Genomic DNA, 20670 nt, shown 5'->3' with positions numbered 1-20670 from the left:
GAAACCAGTATCGCCCCCTACCATTATGGAGTACCAACTGATACAGTAAACATGTCAATCCTCCAAGGTAGTTTCAAGACTCGACAATATTTTCCAATTTTTAAAACTTTGTACAAATTTATTAAGATGTTTTCACATTTTTATGCTGTTGATAAGAACTTGTGTGCTATGTTGATATATAAACTCATATGAATCAGAAACATCAATGCTGGATTACAGAATGAAGGCCCTCCTCCCTCATTTTTATTATTATAACAATTACACTCAGTTGCTCATTCACTTAGAAAGTGATAATGTATAGTCTGGCGGTCATTCTTGAAAAAGAAATCGTCTGGGTCCTGTTCGTCCTGTCAGGATTAATTATTCGATAATGACCGGCATATACATTATCCCTTACATATATCATAACCGTAATATACAATGGCATTCCAAAAAAGTTTAGAACAATGATGACAACTGGATGGAACAGCATTATTTCGTCTTTACTGAGGTCAACATAGACCAGTGAATTCAATTCAGGGCCATGCGTCCATTCGACATAATCAAGTCACTTTTGTCACCAGATGTACTTCACTGAGTTTGAAATCTTGGAACTAAATAGAAGTCACTGTGGCCTCATCAGGCTTAAGAGGCAAGACCAGCTGCAAACTCCACCAACGTGCGGGTGGGTCGGCCAGACATCCCCTTACGCAGGTACGGCACCTCGTCCTTATTGGACATCACTCCAGCAATGTCCAGATGGGCCCAGTGGTCTGCAGTCACAAACTCCCTGAGGAATGCTGCTGCTGTGCAAGCTCCTCCAGACCTGAGAAGAGGAATGGCATTATGAGAAGTGGGATAAAGTGTATAAGTCTGCAGTATATACAGAACTAAAGTCGTTCTATTTGAACTCAAACTTTGTTGTAAATATGTTCTCATATACAAGATACAGTAACTGCAAAACAAATACAAAATTATCACAAAAATGTTATGGAAAAGTTCAAAAAGGCAGAGTTTTCACTAGGAGTGTGTGTGAGACCCAACCTGTATTTTCCAATGTTATTGAGGTCAGCCAGTTGGCAATCCGTCACCTGTCTGCTGTAGTGCTGAAAGAGAGGCATCCTCCAAACCCGATCACCTGTGATGACACTTGCCTGAAACAAATCATGTAAAAAAACAGATTGTGTTTATTGTGCTTGTGTATCAAATGCAGAAAATGTGTGGCCTCACGAGACTCTACCTTATGTAACTGTCCCCATAGCCAGTCAGAATTTGTAAACACCCCTGCAGCTGCTGAACCTAGCGCTACATCCATGGCCCCTTGGACAGAGAGCAAGAATGGAATTTAAAACATAATCGAATAAGCTGTGACCATACCATCTTCCGACCCTGTGCACAACTACGGACAAGACGGCAGGTCCCCTTTCTGTCCATACACATACCTGTTAATGTAGCAGCATTTACTATGGCTTTGGGGTTGAAGCTGTGAGCGTAACAAAGTGCATCAGCGAGAATCAGTCTGCCCTCGGCATCAGTGTTGTCCACCTTTGGGTTAGAAGAAAAGTTAGAAGAAAATAGGCTCTTAACATACTCATGACATACCAAGCACTTTGGCAAATCATGTACATTTATGAAAAAATGCACATGTGCACAATATGCTGTCATTCCAGTAACCTATATTAGTCAAGAACATGTGTAGACAGTACATTTTGCTTATTAATGTAAAAGCAAACATACCTGGATAGTTTTTCCATTCTTTGCTTTGACAACATCCCCTGGCTTTGTGGCATTGCCGCCGGGCATGTTCTCACACAGAGGAGCAAGACCTAGTAAAGCACTCCACAGTAAGTACTGTACTAAATATCACAACCTCAGTTCAGGCCTATATCACAACCACACACAGTATTACCACTGAACCTCTATTCCAGCAGGGATTAAGGTGGCTCACCTATGATGTTGACTGGCAACTTCAGAGCTGCTGCCGTGACGATGGCGGAACACACTGTGGCAGCCCCGCCCATGTCTGCCCTCATGGCATCCATGCCTGAGGGAGGCTTCAGTGAGATGCCACCACTGAGAGCAGAGGTGCCATACAGGTGCCAAACAGAAACGCAAAAAAAACATATTTACCATGCAAAACTGAAGGAGAAATTTCAATATGGCCAGTATAACTTCTGAGCACATATGGCTATGATACTACACTTATAGCGCTAGCGTATTACACTAATGTTGCTATTACAGTGATGTTGGGCTTTACCTGTCAAAGGTGATGCCCTTCCCCACTAGCACCAGAGGTGCTTGGCCGGCGTCTGGGTTGCCTTTGTAATGGACCTCCAAGAAGACTGGGGGTTCCTCTGAACCTTTGGACACACTTAGAAACGCTCCCATCTGCTGCGCCTCTATCCATGGTTTTGATCTAGACAGAGAGAAAGAGAGGGGGGGGGGGGGGGGGGGGAAGGGAGAGAGAGAGATTGAAAATACAACAGGTAATAGGAATGGCATGCAGAGAGAAAAAAAACCTGTTAGAAGATTGCAAGTAGTACCTCTTGTGAATGATCACTCTCTCTGAATGAGGTGCTAGCTTCTGTTCGATGATGTCAGCGAATACTGTTGGGGTAACATGATTGGCTGGAGCTTCCATAAGCCATCTGGCCAGGTTCTGTCCCTCACCATAGATCAAACCCTTCTTCCAAGCAGCAAGGTCTGAGCTGGAGTCACATTGTCAAAACTGTCAAATCTATCTAGACAAACTCAATTGTAATAGATGATCACTAGTCGTATCGGTGCTGATTCAGTTGGTCCTGCTTAAAAAATTCAGACTGATGTTCATATAAATTTAAGATAAAATGGGCTAAATATCCATCATAACAGGTCCTGGAAAGGCAAGCATCAGGTATTTCAACTCAGGATCGCAAGAAAATCCGAAGACACAAACTAAACTCCAGTCACAGCTCTACCTGCCATGTAGCCGAGTAGTGACTTTGAACTTCTTCTTGGTCTTGTGCTCATCAAAGTCAAAGAGGCCCAGCAAGGCCCCTTCTGCTGCTGACTGCCCGTCACCACACGGGTCTACCTCCACTACAGGCACCTCCAGGTCCTGCAGAATCCGACAGCCAGCTACACACACACACCAGTAGTAACACAAGATCAGGAACACAGGATAAAAACAATACAGTACACACAATACACATCAGCAACTCAGAGGCTCTGGAATTAAATACAATTCCAAAACATGTTACACCACTTCACACACACCCCACACACATACACAAACACCCCCCACACAAAGGGTATTAAGGCCTCACATGACACAGCAGCTCTGATGTTCTCCTTGCAGCGGTCCCAGTTTTCTTTTCCACAAACCCCGTCTGAGCCCTTCCCAAGGCCCACAACTACCACACTCGAGAAGTCCTCAAGCCAAGACAGAAGAGCTACTGTTTAAATCATGTGGCCTACATATTCGTTACACAGTTTTAAATACAATGAATACAACATTTAAACAATTTGCCTACCTCATGAAGACCATAAAATACACGGCTCTTGCCTTTCTTGACGGGGGGGCCAGATCTGAGCATAGAAATGTTGTTTCATTAGCCTCTGCCATATTTACACAAAATACAATTTCTTGTTTACTTTATGTGTTGGCTCGCCTCTAGTAAACCTTACATTGAGAGCATCTCACTCAACTTCCCCGATAGGTAACTATCGAATGCTGCACCAGCCTCCGTGAAACGTGCGCTGTCACCATTCTGCTCCTTTTCATAAACTCCCAAAACCAGTCCCTAGAACACCACAATAAACGAACTTTAATTCGAATAAGCTCCACGAAATATTAAAGAACATAACCGTGCTCAAACGTGGACAAGACATATTCAGTGTTCTTTAGCTTTGATGAACGTTTGACTTCACTTTGACACACTGCTTTTGTCTGGATAGGCTGGTTCAGTTACAAAACTTGACGTTAGCGTGAACTTACTTTTCTAGCATTCCTGCAGCTCTGTGTTGCTGAGAATAATCGACAGTTGTGTCTCCTTAAAGCAGACTGCAACGCTTGTCTCCCAGGTAAAAACATTCTCCACTTCAGTCGAGACCGCGCTAAATATGATCTTAGAATATAGAGCCAAATATATCAATGAGTTACATGTGTTCGATGTAGAAGGTTGACATCTGACAGCATCCGACCTCAATGTGTCGCATGTTTATTACGTCTTTGAAAACCAAGGACACGAGTACGAGTTATACACTAGCGCCACGAAGTGGTTAGGCGAGGTTTTGCTGATTGATGAGCGAATATTCCGCCTATATTTAATCCTACCTGATTATACCATGTGCCATAGGTGTTAGGCTAGTGCTAGGCTATATTGTTTGAAAAATGAAGACGTTGATAAAAAAAGATATATTTTTCCCCGCTCCATTTAAACAATTTAGATAAAAACATCCTACCAAACTTAATGTAAGCCTTCTTTTAATACATTTTGGCTACTGTGATGCAACTATCCTATAGTGGCAGACACCACTCATAGGCCTGCATAGACTATGGCGAATTATACATTTGAAATACATGTGAAAAGCTCATGTCAGGGTTTATTTACATATTGTACAGCTAACACATCTTTTGGTTCCATACCATTGTTCAGTAAAGCAGATCATCTGCTGTTACTGTAGGTTCTTCGGGTTTCTTGCTCTGTATTTTCGGTAGGTGAATCTTACTCATGGCCACTACAATGATATTGGCGCCATGCAAAGCAACACTGGCAACACACAACCAGAAGGAGAACCCAAAGTCCTCTTCCAGAACCACAAACTGGAAGAAGCTCTCTTTGTAGTTGGCCACTCTTTCTGTCAGGTTGTGGTGACACACTGATGCTAGGAAACAAAGGGATGCCAATGACCCAAATAGACCTGAGAGGGACAGAGTGAGAGTGCAAGTGAGAACGAGAGTGCAAGAGAGAGAGAGAGAGAGAGGAAGAGAGAGAGAGATCACCTGTATTATGTACTACAAATTTAAGTTCCGTATTCTAGAGAAAAAGTTAATAATGAAACTGCTTATTTGAAAGATGCTGACCTTTCATTAAAATAAACCATGTGGTAAACACAACAAACCTGCGATAAAGTTCCAGAGGTACAGTCCAAGTGGTCCTTTAACAGACTGATATGGCACTTTCCTAGCATTGTAAATACAGAATGCTAAACTCACAAAAGCAAAACCTATGGCAACAAATATGAACAGAATGACAATTGCATGAAGTCCTTCATTCAGTGTCTTCACAAGTCTGGGGAAAACTAGAAGATAAAAAAAATTGAAAATAAACAGTATATTAGAAAACAAGCTTGCTGATATTTACAAGACAATCTAAACAATTGCCTATAGGTTCAAAAAACAAAACTCTTAGCAGGTTAATAGTGAAGGAACAGCAAAGGACCAAAGAAGTGTCTTATTGGGAAAGCCCTAAAGGGTCACTAAACAATAAAGTAATGTGGCTTTGTACAGTGTCCATTCTGCAACTTGATTTTTGTGACCTGTCATGTTTATCTGTGAAGTTACAAAGCAGGCAGGCAGTAATAATAACACTGTTATAAAACACATAGACACACGTACATACCGAGACCCTACTCGGGCAAAAAGCTAAACTGAAATACACAGTAAATAAAAAGTAGGCATACATTTAGAGACATGAATCTGTAACTTAACTATCAATCAAGACACTCACTGTAGATTTTCGATCGCCGGATCCCTAGGCCGCACTTCTTTGTTTTCCCTCCCTGGAAGAGACCAAAATAAATGTCTCCGGTAAACTGTGCCAGCTCTGGACTTGAAGCATTTACCAGGTCCACTCCAGTCTTGCAAAGAATGGTCCCAGTCACCCAGCTTTCACTTGCCAGCGCAACTACCAAGACCACGGCAGAGGTAATGCAGAGGATTGAGCCAAACGAGAACACTATCTTCTTCCACAGGTTCGGCATCTCAGTGCCTATGGGCGGCCTGTCCCATCCTGCTAGTCGAGTAACATGAGTCCGTCGCGCACTTACCAGTCTATGTGAGTTAGGCCTACGTTTAAGAGTGTGCACTGAGACTCAATAGGCATCCCTTAATCCATCTTCATAGCGACATACCTTGCAATAGTACAGTAATGTCTTGTGAGAAAATAAGCGCCATAACCTGTGTTCAAATACCTCCATCTAAAGGCATGCGCGATGGTCACAAGACACGAGTGGAAATACTATAAGGCAGTTGCGCGGATCTTTTTTGCCCGCGTAGGAAACCTTATCTGCATGCGTGCGCTAGGGTTCCCTGTCAGGGACTGTTTTTTTTTTTGTTGCTTATGCTCACCCGACCTCATCCCCTAATCAGCAATAGGCCTACTCTATGCTCCATACAGGCTTTGTGTAATTTAATTACGATACAATGAAATTCACTTGAAATACCAAAGGCAACCATCACAGGTTTGTGCACTGTTCAGCTCAAGTGTGTTATGGCACTGTGCAGTCACCAACTATATGTCAGCCTGCCCGAAATGTCGCTTCAGCCTTGAATGTCCACGGGTCATGAAGCATTGACTCGTTTAGGGGCATACCGACAGTGTCAGGATTGTATTAATTAAGGAGTCAATATATATATCCATTACCAGACGAATAGGCTTCAAGATAATCACTGCAGCAGGGATAAAATATGCCCTTTCCATGAGGCTCTACGAGTCCATCTGCATACACTGACACATTAGTCCGAAGCCGGCCACATTATACAGTTTGCCACATGTAGGCTATCAGGTCTGGAAGGGGGTAAAATTATATAGGCTAAATGCATTTGTTAGGTTGGTTAAAACTGGAACACTTCCATGCGCAAGGAAAATCATGTTAACGTTTTAAAACCTATGGGTCAGTGTGTTATAGTATGAAATTCCGTTATTTATTTTAGTTTTGGGTAATTGGTGGTGAGCGAATTAGAAAAGGGTTTGATTTTTAAATTTAGAATATATGGGTAATTATTACCGATAGGTAATGATAGCCTAAGGCACCAAGGTGAAGTTCTATTTCAGCACCCAGGACAGCTCATTTGTGCACTCTCATAATTATGAAGGACAGAGCTGTTGAAGAATTAGTGTTGTTTTTGGCCGTGATTGTGCAGAAACAATTGTATTTAACAATAATGTCGACATCGAGGCAACCTGTGTTTATATGGCCAGCCAGCAATGATGCTTCAGTTGTAGGCTTAGTCTGTTAGGTGTTAGACTACTGGATACCAGGTCTTTTTTTTTGTACCACTAGGGGGAAACCGCTGCCGACATATGGACTGACCATGAAAATTGGCAATTCTACGAATCCATCCAAACGGGTCGAATGTTTTTTTTTTTTTCAAGTTAAAGACTAGTGTTGTTTTAAGATCGGCCTACTCGGGTAGGCTTCTATAGGGGGCTATTTGGCATGGAGCCTATGCTTTACCTAATGTTGGATCAAGCCGTTGTCATGGATCTAATCAGAGCCTGACGCTCTCTTGGGAGTCATTTACGACTCTCCGTTACTGCCTGTGTCATCACAAAAAAGCCAAGAGAGGTCAATGAGAAGTTATTGCCCCTGGCAGTCTCTTAACCAGCCGAAGCGAGTGATTGGTGTTGCGGTTTGTTATGGAGTTTAATGCTTCGGGTTTAATGCATGCAGGAGATGGGATGCTTTTATGAAGTAGGGTACCGTGAGCCTATTACCGCTGTGTTAAAAGTGGTTTGTTACAGTAGGCTACCTACCCCTATGAAAGATCCTACAACGCAATTTTGTAATGTATTCTCTTTCCTTCCCAGCCGTTCTTATATATATATATCTTTCTTTAGATACATATACCCTAACCCCTCTGTCTCACGCAGCATCCTATATTACACCTTGAGCTCACTCAAATAAAAGATGGTTTTAAAGACCCTTCCGTGTCCTTCTTTAACAACGTCTTTTGTGATTAACCAGATTGATCTGTCTCTATTAGTAATTAACACCGTAAGCAGTTAGGGTGATTACACCAAGCGTGTAATCCTGTTATTGATTAATCCAAAACAACAATAACAACAAGATCAACAACAACAACAAAAACAGATTCCTAAGAAATGATTGAGTATAGTATGGAAAGCCCATAAAGCATTCTCTCCAGAAGAAATGCAATGCACCATATACAAAAGTGATAACCACTAACATTTGAATTTAGTTAACAGAAAGGTCAAATGGGTTCACAGGCTGAAGTTCTCTGGGTCAGTCAGACAGCGATGATGGGGAAAGTTAGAGCCGCGCCCCAGGTTTGAGCAGAAGAACACTTAAAACCCACAGGGGTTATTGCCATATAAACATATCAGTCATATCATTGTGAGATGGGTACCAAATGGCTGACATGTACTGCAAGGGTCAAGCTGTATTGCAGAGTCAGCAGAAATGCAGCAGAAGGCTTTCATGCAATTATGTTTTGGTCTAATCAGCCATGTACGTAAACTACATCAAGAAGAGTGAGAGTACAGCAGATCAATAGGGCAGCTTTTCAGAGTAGCTTGATGTGGTCTGTTATGATAGTTGTTGAATAGATACTCCATACTTGAAAATCAATGTCATGAAAGTCTAAAGTGTTTATATATATATATATATATATATATATATATATACAGTATATATGAGGAGAACACGGGCGTTCATCCCTACATAGTTTCTATCTAGATGGAAGCAAGCTCACTCGCACACAGAAGCATGTACCCTACATACTAAACAACTTCATTAGTAGTCAGAATACACCTTCTCTCTGTCTCTCTCTTCCTTTCTCCAGGTGATTTCACAGCTTTTAGAGGAGGCTTTGTCCCTGGTGGTCCGTCGCTGGCTGTCTCATGTGTCTGTAAGTGGGATGGTGAGTCACTCTGCAGAGGGAGAGCGAGTCCGACTCAGAGTGAGTCAGCCATACTACTCGGCCTCTGGTTCGCAGACTCACTGGCCTGGCCATCAATAATGCAGCTGCCTGTAACCTACACGAGCGCTGTTTACACACAATGACATACAGAGAGCCCGGAGGGACTTACCAAACATTCACACGCAGTTAGACCTCAGTCTTTACAAGTGCATGCATCACTAGTCATGGTGCCATAGGAGGGTGTAAGGAGAGGGGGGTTGTTTACACCTTAAAAATGGTTAAAGAGAAGCATGTGGAGATGAATTGTCAGGACTGACCATAAGAGAACTAAGATGTGACCTGAATAATCTTTGCTCTGGGGTTTTTATGGCTCTGTGTGTGAGTGCACTGAGTTATGTAGCATTCATTGGCCATCACTGGTATCACACATGCTACGTATAGGGCTACCAAATTAGTGAGCAATGTCACATGTTTCATGCTGTGAACAGGCTCTTTGTAGTCAGACACTGGGGCTAACCATTGTTAGTTTGTAGGTCATTTGTTGCCCCCTAATACATACAGTAACAGTTCAACACAATCTGGTGCTTACAGCACATTCTAACCTTTGAAGACTCTTAGGAGGTTTTGTGAATACACATAGACTTGGGGCAACACTTCCACGAAGAGTTTCCCCCTCCAGATATCATAGGACATTCAAAGTGAATGTGTGCAGATTCTCGAGACAGTCAATATCAGCATTCACTGGAACAGCCACATCCACATCCACAAACAGGCTTCCACAAACACACATATTTTGCAGATATCTTCATGCATTATCAAGGCTCATGAGTCATACCATCACTACAGCAGAACAGGTCTTAAATCATTATTGATTAATTAGTATTAAGTATAATTATTTGCATGAAATGATTTGTCAGTGTCAGTATAGTCATCAGGGGAACAGCTTTTCAACTGCTGAAGAAAGCCTTTCCTTTCTAAAGAACCACTTTAGCAGAAAACCATCTGAAACCAAGGGCCAAATTCAGTCTAATGCCAATGAGGTTTTCCCGTAAGAGTGTCTCAGCACTGGCTGTGGTCCAGTTCGATAGAAAGGCTCGGACCATTGCTAGCGTTAGGCATCCTGTCTCTTTAAGACGTTAGTATTCATCAGGGAGCCATCGTCTATTGTGAGCACCCCACCTTTGGGGACGCGTCGGATCATTTGATTGCCAGACACACACGAACGCATACGCATGGAGAAGGCACGATGGGATATACCTGGATTTTATTCACTATTCAGATCTTGCTAACCATATTAACAGGTAAAACAACCGACAGCACCATATTAATTAACTTATTAAAGGTGAATGATTGTAGATGTATAGTCTATGTTGGCTTAACTATATAAAACACCTTACTAATATTACTCTATTACATGTTCAGAGTAAAAAGCAAACGAAAAGAGATTCAATTTGTGGTGAGCTCGATGTGAACAGTGAACAGCACGCGCGCTAAAACAAGCAATAGTGTCAATGTCATGTCATATTTTACAAAGATACGTGATTATCTCTGATGCTGATAAGCAACACAGGTTTGCTGCCTATTAATTGTTGAGTGGTCTTGCGACTGAAATTGCATCAAAAAAAATTACACAAGGCTACGATTCATTTAGCTAAGATCAGTTTTACGCTGTTGAAAATCGGTTTCCAAGAATGACTGCCGTCCTTAAGTTAACGGCAACTTCACCCTTGGGTGGTTTTCTAGGGACAGTTAAACTGTCGATAGTTTTTTTTTGGCTGGCTGACTAGTGGAGGTATGCCTTGGCCTGCGGCCAAACTCCTGCAACCTTTTGTCGATCGCTAACGCCGGCAGGGCAACAGGTGTGAGATAGTTGCCTGAGACATTGAATATTTATTCATCTGTCTAATTGGCCGAGTCAGTGGAGGCTTCAGCATGTTTAGAAAAATCTGCACAATTGCCCAGTCATCTCAAGCTTCGTCGTGTACTTCAAATAATACATTCACAGTATTGTAAATAGATATACACAAACATAGAGACTGAGAGAGAGAGAGAGAGAGAGAGAGAGAGAGAGAGAGAGAGATTAGCATCATACAAATTATCAACTCAGAGAGACATCTGGACAGATAGACAAGGAGGATCCTGTTGAGAAATTAGCGCAGGCTTTATTTTCACTCGTTAAACAGTCTCGCAGTAACTTATTGGCATGTACAGTTGTTGTTGAATTAACATGTCCATAAATTGCAGACTGCCAAAACAAATTACGTCATACCCTCGACCTTAGTCGAAGAGCCACGGGAGCAGAACATCAGTTTAATGTTTCTCCTTGGAGGAGGGAGCGTTAGGCAAATTAGATGTGGGCCTATAAGCAGCACTAGTTTTGAAAGATTTATAAATGGTTGTTGATGTTGTTTTGTGAATGACAGGTGAGGGGAAAAAAACATTCAGCCAGACTGCAGAGGTGTGTGTGGAAGGAATAAGATAAGCGGGGGACCGGATTTCTTAACTGTGTAAATTGCATTCATTGGGTTACGTTTTACGGCACTGACATCACTGAACTTGTCATAAAGTAGGGGCTAGTATTTATGGCCCCTTTCTTTGACGTGTACTCTTTTGCTGTGACTCAGGCTGGGCCAAACCTCGCATCAGTCCGGACTCTCCAGAGGTGGTGGTCCTGAAGGGTAGACGCTTGCAGCTCTCCTGCCATGACGAACAGGGGGAGGTGAGGTGGCAACGGGAGAAGGGTCGCAGAACAGAGGGCAGGAGTGACGAAGATGAGGTGGCCTTTATCACCGTGACCTCGGCACAGGAACAGCACATGGGTCGCTACACTTGCAGAAATAGAGCAACGCAGGAGGAGAGCTCTTTATATGTTTATGTGAAAGGTAATGTGTGTGTGTGTGTGTGTGTTTGTTTCTTGGCATGTAGTGGTGCATTGGGTTCAGAGGGGGAGACCTTTCATGACCCACTGTGTTGTGAAGGAAAGCTAGTTTCCTGTTGCCAGTGTCTTAACATTTTCTCTCTATCTCAGACCCAGTGAATGCTTTTGCACGCTCTATGGTAAATGACCTGCTGGTACGTGAGGGGGAGTCCTGCACTGTGCCCTGCCTGGTTACAGACCCAGCTGTCACCAACCTGAGCCTTCACACCTGTGATGGCCAGCCCCTCCCCCTCGGCCTCACCTACACCGCCAGACCGCAGAGAGGCGTTGTCATCAGCAACATCAGCAAAGAGCAGGAGGGCTGCTATGTCTGCGCAGGACAGCTTGGAGAGACCACGGTCAAATCCAACCAGTACGTCATCGAAGTACGATTTGGTAAGTGTTAGAGAAAGAGAAAGTGAAAGAGGAGGAGGAGGGAAAATGAAAGAAGCTCCATTTTTATGTCTAGTGAGTTTATTTTTCAGTTTGTTAAGAACTGTGAAAGAAAATCTCATATATTTGGACTTACCAACCACATTTTATTTTAAGTGGCCTAGGAACTGTGTACTTAATGGATTAATGACTACAGGGTACTTCTTGCATAAGTAGATGTTGCTACAAGATGTAACTTATCCGTAGTTCCTGTTAATGATCATTCTTTTAGCCTTGTCATGTTTATATCCACATATGTGCAATGCTTTTGGCACCAGTTCCTGACAGGGCCCCAAAGATCAGTCTATCAAGGAGAGAGAATGCCATCCTGACTAAAGGGCAGGAGTTTGAGTTGGTCTGCGCAGCTGCCAACGTCAACTATGACTTCAGTGTAAAATGGATCGCTCCCCCGGGCACAGTAAGATAGCCTGTTTCTGCTTATTTAGCTTTACACTTGACGTATTATGTTCTTGAAAATGATTACAGTCAGTTAGTTACACAGAAACACAACACTGCTTCTGACACCCATGTTTCTCCTGATGATAGACAGCACTTGAGACACGCACATCTCATATCCAGCCGGGCTCCCATGGTTACCAGCGCTCGGCAACGCTGCGGATCACCTCAGCGATGGTGGGAGATTCTGGGATGTATTACTGCGAGGCACAGAATGAGAAGGGAGTCACTACTGCATCCATATGGCTGGATGTCTATGGTCAGTGGAGGTTCCCTGGGTAAACTATTTGCCAATCTGCTAGAATCACCCCTAACGTCCAAAACTGGACAATTAATAGTCAATAAATTGGTATTGGCATTGATGCTGCAAAAAGTTCAAGGGACACTTTAGAGTTTTTGTTGTCAAAAACGAAAAGTGTCTCTCGACCTGCAAACAGTGATGCATAATGTTCTAGCTCTAGCATTTCTGTATATCCATTGGTATATACATAGCGAAATATCTACTTTTCAGGGCTTTTAAGGGCAAACATACAGTAGGTATTTGACACAAACAGCAGCAAACTTAACACTTTTCAATAAAATATTTTTGATAAATGAACAAATTTAAACATATGTGTATGTGCGTGTGCTTGTGTGCCTTCAGAGCGAGGCTTCATTAACCTGACTGAGCCTGCAGAGAGTGTGCTGCATGTTCGTGAGGGGGCCAGCCTGACACTGCAGGCTGAGCTGGAGGCCTACCCAACACCCACCATACTCTCCTGGGCACACCAGGACCAAGTGCTCCACAACACCTCCGAGCACGTTATTACCATACACAAGCAGAGATACAGGTGCACACACAGATGCATGTGTGTTCATGTGCTAACACAGTGCAAATAACAAGGAATAACAGATGAAATAGATTAAATTGATTTTTGTTGAAGTTAGGACAGAATACCTTCATTTTTATTTGAACCTGAGCAACCTTATTGAACCTGGACATTCCACATTCATTGTCACTGCAATTAGTGTAATGCATTTATTCTAATTGTATAAGAAATGGTAAATTCTAATTCGCTGTAATTGTGAATGATTTTTAGGTATGTCAGTGAGCTAAGGCTGGTGCGTGTCCATGGATATGAAGGAGGCATCTACACTTTAAAGGCCAGCCACAATGATGACTCAGTCAATCACTCATTCTCTGTTCATGTCATTTGTAAGTTCTGGTTACAAATACAGGATGTGGGCCTTCAAAAATGTACCACAGACACACAAGCACACATACGCACGCACACAGACAGACACACAAGCACACACAGACACACACACACACACACACACACACACACACACACACACACACACACACACACACACACACACACACACACACACACACACACACACACACACACACAAACACACACACACACACACACACACACACACACACAGACGGTTTATCCTCGTCAACCCACCCAACCCATGCACATTACATTTGGAATGAAAGACTATTTATTAGTATTAATGGGATTGTGTCGGAAACAAATGTTTGGAATGAATAAGTAACAGATGGTTCCATTAATCAATGTTATTTTTGTTGTACACCATTCTAATGCATCATTCTCTGCAATTATTCAGGGGTTTTAATGTTGTGAGTGCATTTATTGGAGTCCTTATATCCCTCTCCTTCCACCTGTCTCACTTTCTCCATGTCTCCGTCTCCCCCTCAGGTAAGCCTGTGATTGTGTCTCATGACGGTCCAATTGATGGACAGGTACGCTGTGTAGCGTCAGGATACCCTGCCCCCAAAATCTCCTGGTACTTCTGTGAGCCTCCACACACAAGGTACGGCTCTAATGACACCTCAGTGTGTACATGTTTACCCCCACGTCACTATAGATACCAAACCATAAGTTCTTAGATGGCAGTGGATTTGACCAGTATGGCAGCTGGTTTCATTTATCAGGCTCTGACGACATCTGTCTGTCTGTCTGTTTGTTGAAGAGCTTCTCTTAAACCCTGAGAAATGGTCTCTGTTTAGGCCTGTTTCTCTAATTAGCCTGATGTGCACTCACTGAAACCCTGAATGGCCTGGTTGGCATCCACTCTGACTCAGTGAACTCCATCTGATCCGTGTTGCTCAGGTGCTCAATGCTGGGCAATGCCACCGAGGAGGAGGAGGAGGTCGCCATGGTGTCTGTGTCAGGCACAGGCTTCGGACGCAGTCTGGTGGAGAGCCGGCTGAACGTTAGCAGAGGGAGCTACCGCACACTGGAGTGTGTGGCCACAGCAGAGGGAGAGCAGGCGTACACGCTGTTCTCCATCAGTGGTGAGAAGTGTTCACACATATTCACACACACACACACACATTAAAATACCCACATACCTAAGGCACATAATGACATTATTCTCTCTCTCACTCTCACACACATGCACATTGAGTCTGTTATTAGGGCAATCTGGCACTCTAACATGCCTCGCTACCCTCAATTAGATACACAGATATTGGATCCACATTAATAATCCATAATACTCAGTAAAAACACACAAACAGAGGTATTGCTAGCAGATTGTGTATTGTTTTGTCAATATGACAGGTGGGTGTGTGTTGTGGCAGATTGAGGCAGATTACTTTATGCCACGTCTGCACTCAGGGATTTAAATACGAGATTATTTTCCCTCCAGCAGGGGCCTTAAATACAGGGAGCGTGTAAACGCGCTCCTATATTCCATATCACCATATGTGTAGTGTGTGTGTGTGTGTGTGTGTGTGTGTGTGTGTGTGTGTGTGAGGGAGGGTGCATATTTTGGTGGTTATGATCACTTGTGTACAGAGGTGGGTAGAGTAGGGAAAAGCTGTGCTCATGTAAATGTATTGTTACTTTATAATAATAAGGACTCAAGTGAAAGTTCCAATCAAAATAATTACTTGAGTAAAATAATACAAATACATAGATAGATAGATAGATAGATAGATAGATAGATAGATAGATAGATAGATAGATAATGTATGTAGCTTTATATAATTACTACTAAAGTAGTGAGTAACTTTATATAAAATTATATGTATTACACCTGTTATGCATGTCTATGTAGCCAAAGCAATCAGCATTGGAGGTCAGAAGCTATGCGTGTGTGAATTAAAATAATTTAATAATATAGCTGCAATCATCGGGGTCCAAGTAGTATGTGCGAAGCATGCCAAGTGCCAAAAGATTGACAGGAGCTTCAACAGGAGAAAGACAACATTGCCAAGTAAAAGCACACCAAATACACAGCAGTTTTAGGTTAAGCAGTTCTTGAGATAATCAGATGTGTATTTTGTAGCCCTGTCTATAGACGAAACTTTTCATGAGAATAGGATGAACAGTCTCGGAGGGATTCATTTGACTTTCCCTTTCGATAAAAAATGTATAATAATATGACAATGACGATGAAGGTAGTGGAAATTGACAGGAATGGGTGCATCAGACTGAGGAGCTTTCAAAGGAAATCATTATTCTTACCCCCAAGTACAACATAGTAAACCCACCCGTTTGCCCACCTCTGCTTCTGTTTAAGTGCGTTCAGCTAGATATATTTTGTGTCTTTGGTTTATCTGTATCACCTTCCTTGGTTTGTAAGATACCAGCTAGACAAGTGATACATAAAACAAAAATATTAATATGATTTAGATGTGTACTTGCTCAAATCATGTTCTGATAAGTGTGTTTGTGTGTGTGTGTGTGTGTGTGTGTGTGTGTGTGTGTGTGTGTGTGTGTGTCTGTACATTCATGTGTTTGTCCCTTTAGAGAAAACAGTGCCACACAAACTGTTTACTCCACTGCTGACTGGTGTTGTATGTGCAGCAATTGGGCTCAGTTTCACGTTGGTGGTCCTTCTATGCAAGTATATGCAGGTAACTACTAACCCTCCCTCTGTAATAGTTTTACAGCTATAGTTTGCTTTACAGTTCGTTGGCCCATCCCTATCTCTCCTTTCAACAGAAACCCAAATACCAGATTCACTGGAAGGTGATAGAGAGCATCCATGGCAACAACTATATTTACATCGACCCCACCCAGCTGCCTTATGACCAAAAGTGGGAGTTCCCCCGTGAGAGACTGCGGTTTGGTAAATATGTGAAGCAACCACTGCCATCTTAACCCAGCATTTCCATGTACTGTGTTTTTTGCAGTTGTGTATTTAGTGTGTTGTTGATATTAGGAGATGTCTTAGCCTGTGGGAAATTGGAGGAGGCTTGTCCGTCGATGGTTAATGATTTTTTTGAAGTGGACGTGTTTGTGTGCCTGAGTGAGATCAAGGGAAGAGAGTCTTTCTCAGTCTCGCACACTGACAAATCTCCAAACAAACCAATGCCTTCAAATTGCAAGCCTCAAACATAATCTAATTTCACTTGGCCTTTAATCCAGTTACTCGGTTCAAGCCTTTTTAGAGGAATATTTATGTTCCTTGAAATTTCTGGTAACGGTTATGATTACTAAGAAAGCATAGTCATGCTGAATCCCTTGACATATTGAGTTATATGACTTCAATGTTTCAAAGTTTTCAATATTTTCAAAAAATGTGTGTGTGTATTTGTGTTTTTGTGTCTGTGTGTGTTCAGGTAAGGTTTTAGGATCTGGTGCCTTTGGTAAAGTGGTACAGGCCACAGCCTATGGACTCTGCTCTCCAGATTCTGTCACCACTGTTGCAGTGAAAATGCTTAAACGTGAGTTTTCCTTTGTGTGTGTGTGTGTGTGTACGTGTGTGTCAGCATATGTACCTGTGAGAATGGACAGCATGCATAAACTCAAATGAAACACACTGCTTCTCCCACAGCTAGTGCCCACTGCACTGAGAAGGAGGCGCTCATGTCAGAGCTCAAAGTTCTCAGTTATCTTGGAAACTACGTCAACATTGTTAACCTGCTCGGAGCCTGCACCCAGGGAGGTAAGAGGTTTTAAGCCGGCGTCATGGATGCAGTGAGAGGACTGAGCCAAGGCTCTACTCTGGCAAGGCTCTTAATGTCTCCTTACATGTCCTGCTAAGAGAAATAAGCTTAAGTTTAGGAGAAAACCAGTTCTACTGGCCTCAGGGCTTTTGAGTTCAGTTAGATTTCATCTGATCAGGAGTGATGGACGTGTGCCATAAGAGTTGCTGTAACGGAATTTCCTGTTTCCGTCTAATGATCTAAATTGGACAGGTCCAACGCTGGTGATCACTGAGTACTGTTGTTATGGGGACCTGCTCAGCTTCCTACGGCGAAAGAAGGAGGAGTTTTTCAGTCTGAAAACTGGTGATGGCTACTACAAGAATCTCCTGAGTCAGCCCCAACCCTTGAGGTGAGAGGGTGGCCCACATTCTCTCATACATTACCTTCTTGTTGTCATACTTCCATTTCTCCATGTATGTGCTGTGTAGGTGATGTAGTTTGTGTGTAATGTATGCAAGGGTGTGTATGTAGTGTGCCTTCTCTTATGATTTGTCTCACTAGCATATGTACATGCATGGGATGTGTGTGTGTGTGTGTGTGTGTGTGTGTGTGTGTGTGTGTGTGTGTGCGTGTGTGTGTGTGTGTGCGTGTGCATGCCTTTCTTGTATTCACCAGGGATGGCAATGACAATGGTTACATGCCCATGAGATCGTACCAGAGGAAGCATAACCTCTCTGGTAAGCAGTACAACCACAACTCAGTTTGACAATTTAGAGATTAGCACATGTAGACGTCCTGCATTACTGATTTAGATTTAAACCAGTATGGACTGCGTGTTCATATTGTCTCTGATGCAAAGATTGGACTTTTTGGCTTATTCCAGACTGCAATGGAGATAAGGATGACCTGTCTTTGGACACAGAGGACCTCCTCAGCTTCTCCTACCAAGTAGCCAAAGGCATGGACTTCCTCACCTCCAAAAATGTGAGGCCACTCCTGTTGCTGGTCACCGGCTTTAGAGACTACCGATGAATGCATCATTCACTGGAACACCAAGTTGCATGCGTGTCTTGACTGACCCTACGTTTCTTTCAGTGCATCCACAGAGACCTGGCTGCCAGGAACATTCTCCTCACAAAAGGCAGAGTGGCCAAGATCTGTGACTTCGGTCTGGCCCGTGACATGGCCAATGACTGCAACTATGTGCTCAGGGGCAACGTGAGTCACTTCCTCTGATTCAGTGATCCATGGGCTTCTCCTGTGAATTCATACACTAGTCAGCCCTCCAGAGTCCTACTCTAAAGTTTGTTCATATACGCTATAGGCGTTACCCTGCAAAAAAAAAAATGTAATAAAATGGGGGATGTATTACTTAAAATAAGAAAAAATATCTGCCAACCAAACAGGAAAATTTGACTTACCAATTTTTTTTTTTTTTTTAAATAACCCAAATATATTTTAAAACTAGTGTGACCAGTCTAGTACATTTATCTTGATTCTGACTTTGACAAAGGAGTTTTGTACTTCAAATTATGGCAGTTCTAGTTTCAAGCATTAACTTGCTCAGAACCAGTAATAAAATATCAGTAATACGTTTTAACTTATAAGTAATTAAGATAATTAAGGACTGAAACGCTTGAAGCAAGTAAAATGCTCCAACATAAAAAATGCCTGGTAAGAAGAATTGGTGATTGCATTCCTTTATAGGCCAGGCTCCCGGTGAAGTGGATGTCTCCTGAAAGTCTCTTTGAAGGCATCTACACATTTGAGAGTGATGTCTGGTCTTATGGCATTCTACTCTGGGAGATCTTCTCTCTTGGTAAGGCTTTGCATTTTGGATTTCTGGTCTGCACTGACTAAAGCCTGATTTTTGCTTTATCAGATCTTACTATTCAAATTCACAGATCATATCTGATTCCTGATAAACCAGTTTGCTATGAAGGCAATATTGACCCTAGATCAATAGTCTATGATCTCACTCAGTCATTTCTTGCACAGGTAACAGTCCTTACCCAGGCATTCATGTGAGCACGGCCTTCTATAAGATGATCCAGGAAGGATACAGAATGAGTGAGCCAGAATTTGCACCCAGTGAAATGTAAGGGATGTTAATGTTTATTGTGGTAGTTTTTTATTGCCATTTCTACAGGTCCTTGTTTGAAATATTGTCATGGGTTTAAAGTTATTTACTAAGCAACAAAATCACATACAGTGATCAATAATATTTCCTACATATGCACGTGACTAGCATAGATATGTGTATCCGTATTTCTGTGTGTGTGTGTGTGTGTGTGAGCCTGACCAGTAAACAGTGTGTATCGTGACTGAAGTGGTTTCCCTGCTCCATTAGCTATGAGGTGATGAGATGCTGCTGGAACACTGACCCCCTGAAAAGGCCTCCCTTCAAGAAGCTGGTGGAGAGGACTGAGCTCCTGCTGTCAGAGCACACCAAACATGTAGGCAGCCGACTACCTTACTTCACTTTACTTCAAAGTGTTGCCTTTAATAAGTGTCTAGTGGTCTGTTATTGTGAATTCTGGTATTTGTTGTTCTGGGGAACCCTGATGTTCTTATGCTTTTGATGTATCTAGACGCCCTTGTTTTCAGACGTGTTTTCTGTATGTGACTATTTTTAACTGAGCCTGAGAAAATGTGAACAAATGTAATGAATTGCCTGGAACAGACACACAATTCATACAGAGGAACTTTGTATTTTTACATACATTTTAACATCCTTGCCCTTAGTTTAAGAAATATATAATTGTATTAGTTAACATCCTGTCTCTTGTGCTCCTCAGGAGTACCTGAACCTGGTTGGGAGCAACAGCAGTAACGGAGGTGTTGCTCCTCCAGACTGGCAGAGGGAGCCGTCTCAGAGGCTAAGCTCAGTGAGCAGCACCACAGCCCCGACTCAGCCACTCCTGTCCAGCTCTGAAGTCTTCCTGGAGGACGAGACTGTCTGAGCACTCTCTGGCCTAGACTTCGTGCTGACAATCATCCAACCCCTATTCAGCATTTCTCCTGCTAAATGCAAGCCTCCTGCTACCTTTTCCTGGGTCTAATAATAGGTAGTCATATCGCTGTGAATGATAGCATGGCGCAGACAACTCTCGACCTGGGTGT

General features: G+C 42.7%; 3 protein-coding genes across 3 annotated transcripts; 1 reads left to right on the top strand and 2 right to left on the bottom strand.

Annotated features, from left to right (window-relative positions):
• Positions 1–213: 213 nt before the first annotated feature.
• lap3 (leucine aminopeptidase 3) lies at positions 214–4145 on the bottom strand. Its single transcript, XM_080837667.1, has 13 exons — positions 3956–4145; positions 3646–3761; positions 3492–3546; positions 3285–3390; positions 2937–3096; positions 2523–2687; positions 2237–2395; positions 1928–2052; positions 1717–1805; positions 1422–1524; positions 1220–1299; positions 1024–1133; positions 214–805 (listed from the first exon to the last, which is right to left on the bottom strand). The coding sequence occupies exons 1-13, from the start codon at positions 4049–4051 to the stop codon at positions 625–627; spliced, it is 1545 nt and encodes a 514-aa protein (XP_080693793.1). The 5' UTR covers positions 4052–4145; the 3' UTR covers positions 214–624.
• Positions 4146–4612: 467 nt separating this feature from the next.
• clrn2 (clarin 2) lies at positions 4613–5943 on the bottom strand (the record flags this gene model as incomplete). The annotated part of the gene is made up of 3 exons (XM_080837668.1): positions 4613–4881; positions 5083–5262; positions 5691–5943. The coding sequence occupies 3 exons, from the start codon at positions 5941–5943 to the stop codon at positions 4613–4615; spliced, it is 702 nt and encodes a 233-aa protein (XP_080693794.1).
• Positions 5944–10091: 4148 nt separating this feature from the next.
• kitb (KIT proto-oncogene, receptor tyrosine kinase b) lies at positions 10092–20510 on the top strand (the record flags this gene model as incomplete). Its single annotated transcript, XM_080837662.1, has 21 exons — positions 10092–10146; positions 11470–11727; positions 11874–12158; positions 12473–12612; positions 12741–12909; positions 13294–13480; positions 13730–13845; positions 14363–14477; positions 14777–14961; positions 16424–16530; positions 16619–16745; positions 17239–17343; positions 17454–17564; positions 17818–17956; positions 18223–18284; positions 18431–18531; positions 18643–18765; positions 19255–19366; positions 19546–19645; positions 19898–20003; positions 20346–20510. The coding sequence occupies 21 exons, from the start codon at positions 10092–10094 to the stop codon at positions 20508–20510; spliced, it is 2868 nt and encodes a 955-aa protein (XP_080693788.1).
• Positions 20511–20670: the final 160 nt, after the last annotated feature.

The sequence above is a fragment of the Sprattus sprattus genome (assembly GCF_963457725.1).
Source record: "Sprattus sprattus genome assembly, chromosome: 4".
NCBI classification, from domain to species: Eukaryota; Metazoa; Chordata; class Actinopteri; order Clupeiformes; family Clupeidae; genus Sprattus; species Sprattus sprattus.
The sequence above is the reverse complement of the archived record's forward strand: the minus strand, read 5'-3'. Positions and strand labels throughout refer to the sequence as shown.